This window comes from Quercus suber, unplaced genomic scaffold (assembly GCF_002906115.3).
Source record: "Quercus suber isolate HL8 unplaced genomic scaffold, Cork oak 2.0 scaffold_348, whole genome shotgun sequence".
NCBI lineage: Eukaryota > Viridiplantae > Streptophyta > Magnoliopsida > Fagales > Fagaceae > Quercus > Quercus suber.
Window position 1 is genome coordinate 515386 of NW_027069800.1, and position 4736 is coordinate 520121.

The 4736-nt window shown below is 40.4% G+C and overlaps 1 protein-coding gene across 1 annotated transcript; it reads right to left on the reverse strand.

The window, feature by feature from the left end:
- Positions 1-312: 312 nt before the first annotated feature.
- Positions 313-1790, reverse strand: LOC112002233 (F-box protein At4g35733). The gene has a single exon (XM_065759973.1). It carries the CDS (start codon positions 1699-1701, stop codon positions 595-597), a length of 1107 nt encoding a protein of 368 aa, XP_065616045.1. The 5' UTR covers positions 1702-1790; the 3' UTR covers positions 313-594.
- Between the last annotated feature and the right edge of the window lie 2946 nt (positions 1791-4736).

Genomic DNA, 4736 nt, shown 5'->3' on the forward strand with positions numbered 1-4736 from the left:
GTTGAGGGTGGCTAGAAAATCTTAGAATATCAAGGAAAGCTGACAATGAAGAATTAGAACCATCCTCCAAGCCAAACAACCCCGTGTCATAACCAGGAAAATCATCATTAGTGACATTACCACCTTTGCTTAACAAATCTTTAATGACAAAACAAGCACTAGGCCTTATGGAAAATAGTTTGACCAGAGTGACAAAAAATATTTCAGGGTGGTAGTTTTTCTGGTTTTCTAGAACTGAAACATGTGGGATATTCAAGTATTAGGCAATGGCTACTAGAAATATATATTCCCAATTCAGTAAAAGATTATGACTTTCTACAAAATAATAGTTCATAATCATGCTTTAATCTTCCTTCTATTCAACATGGATGATAGAACTGAGTATGTAATCATACTAAACCACCAATAACTACTATAGGAAACATACGAGGAAGGAATTTTACAATAAAACCAAACACACCACAAGATAGTTCACAGGGTTCCGTTCTAGTGAAAATACAAGTGAAGAAAAACGCTCCAACAGTAGGATTCTTTAAAACTTATACAACATGAATGGTTTTAACAATTGACAAATAATGGGTTGGCAGAATTTCCTTACAAAGCGGTTTGGATGTAAACTTTGTCCCCATTCAAATCTGCCTTGGTGATGCTGTTATTCTCTAATTTGAAAACATGAATTCGTTTTTGCTGAGTGAAGTAAATGCAATTCCCCTCGTATCCGAAAAATTCTCTAGTCGAAATAGAAAGCGAACAATCACAACGTAGAATAAAAGCTCGATCACCCAAGCTTTCCTCCAAAACCCATTCATCCCATTCATTCTTCTTATACACTTTGAAACCAACCACACAGGCATAATGACCGCCTCTCCATTCCCTATCAAGGTGTCTATCAACAATATAGATTGTTCCATCCGACTCCACCAAATGCTTCTGTGTCTTAAGAGAATCTGACCCACAAGGATTCCAGACTTCAACCAAATCCAGTGTCGAATCATTGATACGGATCCACCAACCTATTCCGAATCGATCAACCACATAGACTTGGCCCTCATACACAATAACATCATCGAATTCCATATCCTTTTCACCTAAACAGGTCAAACTCTCATCCCCACATTTTGCGTGGCCTAATTTACCGTCACTATGGACAACAAAAACATGACAGTTGTTGAACATCACAACTTTATTAACACGCGCAATTGGAATGAGGCTTTGAATTTCAAGGGTATAAGCTCTAGTTAATTCGACAGTATCATAGTCCAGCAAAACAAAATTGTTGGGCAAAATATCGGGGGAATCGGAATCGGATTCGTACCTTTGTCGATGTGGGTCTAAGAGATGCATTTTGCATTTGCAATCTTCAATCTTGATCAACCATCCCTTATCCGAAGAAGCTGAGGGAGTTAGACGATAGAGAATGGTTTCGTGGAGAAGGCATATGGTTTGCTGGTGAAGATGGTCAGCTGCATCATGAAATAGAGCTAGCCAGGCTAGCCTTCGCCTTAGCCTCCGCAGTGGCGGAGCAGAAGGGTTGGGAAAATTGAGAGGGAAGCGAGGGATGAAGTCGGAGCAAGAAATAGCGGAGCGCCATGATTTACAGACACCGCGGAATCGGAGAATTTCGATGCGGGTGTCAAGGCCTTTGCCGATCGGTAGTAACAGTTCCTCGAGAAGTTCCGAGCATTCCAAACTCTCACTCATGTCTTGCGTTTCTTGGTTGACTTTACTTCTGCACAAGGACAACTACTACAGTGAGAATACAGATATAGGCATTTAGGAAGTAGGGTTTGCTAAAGGGGCTTCCAATTGGGGAAAGTTTTTTTGTTTTTTTTTTTTTAGAAGCACAATTGGGGAAAGTTTGTAGCAAGTAGTTATTAGTTATTACATGCTCGGGAGTATTGCTCCATGCAATTGTAAGGTTGAAAAAACTTATCTTGCAAATATTGAAATTTTTTGAATGATTTTCCTAAGCTAAGTTGAGAAATGCCCCAATAAATAATATAGTGATAGACTTTATCTCATACGTGTAAGTAATTTATGTGATACTAGTAGTGGACCCAAATTAAAACAATTAAGTAGTTAGTTGGTTTGAAATTTTTTGAATGATTTTCCTAAGCTAAGTTGAGAAATGCCCCAATAAATAATATAGTGATAGACTTTATCTCATACGTGTAAGTAATTTATGTGATACTAGTAGTGGACCCAAATTAAAACAATTAAGTAGTTAGTTGGATTTTAAATTTAGGGAAAATTGCACTTTACCCACTTGTGATTTGGCTCGTTTTAACAGTACCCACTCATGGTTTAAAAGTTATCACTTAACCCACCTGAGGTGGCCTTCGTTAGACCCCCGTTACCCACCTCTGCCATTTCCGTTAAAAAATCCCCTTTACTATATAAGCCAAAATTAGAACTCAAATAGAACCCTAAAAGGAAGAACGAGCTCTCTCCCTCTCTCTACCTTAGAATCCCTAAAAATTTTCAAACCCATAATCCCTTTCTCTCTTCACTTAGATTGCCAAAGATAAATCTGACACTTGCAAGCAAGAAGGTGTATTGAAGCTTGGGTTTTCCTCTATATCAACTTTAGCCCAATCTCCTTCACACTCTCCATCAAAGTCGCCAACACAAGCACCTGCTCCTAAAGCTTCAGCGTCGCCACCTACAGTTAGAAAGACTCCAGTGCCTACTCCGTCTCCAGCAGTAGTGAACTCTCCACCATCTCCTCCTCTAGCTTCTTCTGAGGCTCCGGTGAGTCCTCCATCTTTTATTAGTACTCCACCCGCTAAAGCTCTTGAACCAGCTCAGAGTGGCGCTGTTTTGAACAGAGTTGGGTTCGCTGTTGGATCTATGGTTGTAGCAATATTGACCCATTAACCCACAAATCCATTAAACCCAAAAAATTTGAACCTAGCAATTTGAACATATTGTTGGGTTTTTTTTTTTTTTTACTTGCAAATCTGGGTTTTTTTAAGAGAACCTAGCAAAAGAAAGAGGGTTAGAGTTTTATTTTGTGATTGTTCTATGAAGAATTAAGTAGTCAATTTTTGGATTTAGCAGTAGAAGGCTAGCGAATCTGTGAGTGTATGTTCACATGGATTTGTGGCTATGTTTGTGACCGTATGTATATTGGTTTTCCTTTATGTTTTATGTGAAGGAGAAGAAGAAGGAGAGAAAATAGGAGAGAGACATGAAATATAATGAAAAATACACATTTACCCCTATTTTTAACGGTGAAAAGAGAGAAGTGGGTAACGGGGGTCTAATGGAGATCACCTCGGGTAGGTTTGTTGAGGCTTATTTTTTATGAAGCCCAACAGGCCCAAGGCCCAGAGTTGCGGACGGACTGAAAGAAACAGCAGACAAAAAAAAAAAAAGGCATATGAACAGTTCAAAGGTCCATGAGATGGGTTCAGAAGAAGCAAATAGGCTTGAATAGGCCCGAAAAGAGAAAAGAAACAAATCCATGGAAAAGATGAGGAAAAAGAAAGAATGGGCCACAGCAGGCCCACTGCAATAAGAAAAAAGAAAGTAACGGGCAAATGGAGAACCCATGAGCCCAAAGGATAAAGTTTTTGGAGAAAATTGGGCCAAGGAAGCCCAAAGTGAGTTAGCAAAAATCCATGTGTGAAACAAAACTAAAATAGGCTAGGGATGCCCACAAGAAAAAGGGACATTAGAGCCCCAAGAAATAAGAGAAGGAACCCAGTAAGTATACTGGGTCACGGAGAGGGAAAACACACGGTAGGCCCAAAAAGGCTCAGCAAGACTAAAAAAAAAAAGGGATAATTACAGTAAACCCACCTGAGGTTAGGCCCGTTTTCACTTTGCCTACCCGTGGTTCAAAACTTATCACTTTACCCACCTGAGGTCCCTTCCGTTATCACTTTACCCACCTGAAGTCCCTTCCGTTAGAGATCTGTTACCCACCTCTCCTTTTGCCATTAGAAGAACACATTTTTAGAGAAAAACAAACATAACACGAATCAAAAAGTTAGGGTTTGATATTAAAAAAAATGTATATGAATGTAAGAAATAAAATTCCAAACAACTACAAATCAAATTGTTTGAAATTAAAACAAGTATTACACCGGTGGTGGCTCTTTTGTACTTCAACATGATCTTCCCCTTCCACAAACTCATCAACAACCCAATCACCCAGGTCTGAGAGAGGAGAAAAACGATTATGAACCACCCATGGATACCGACCAAGGATCGGCGACACCACTGTCAGACTCAGAGCCTCAATCTCTGCCATCGTCGAGCTACCCACCATAACACCGGTGGACCTAGAGTCACGATAGCCTCGTCCATGAGTAACCTCGGCATCGGAGACTGAGCCTAACGAGAAACCCACCTTAACAGAGCCGAGAACCACCGCGTCGGAGTTACTACAAGCCACCAAGGCTTTTCCGGCCACTGGATGTCCAAGAACTCTCAACGGGATGGGTGTGAGAAGCCCCGATCATATCGTCAAGAAGCCCCTGTTCTGGGTTTGAAAATTTTTTGATTATGTGTTCTGGGTTGGGTCGTTGCTGCTGTTTGGTTGTTTGGCCGTTTGGCCGTTGGTGTTTTGGGTTGGGTCGTTGTTTGAAGATCATGTTGATGAGTGAAAAGTGTTCTGGGTTGGGTCGTTGAAGGGGAAAAACGATTATGAACCACCCATGTGTTCTGGGTTGGGTCGTTGTTTGAAGAGTGAAGAGTGAAGAGTGTTCATACCTCTTTTTTTTTTTTTT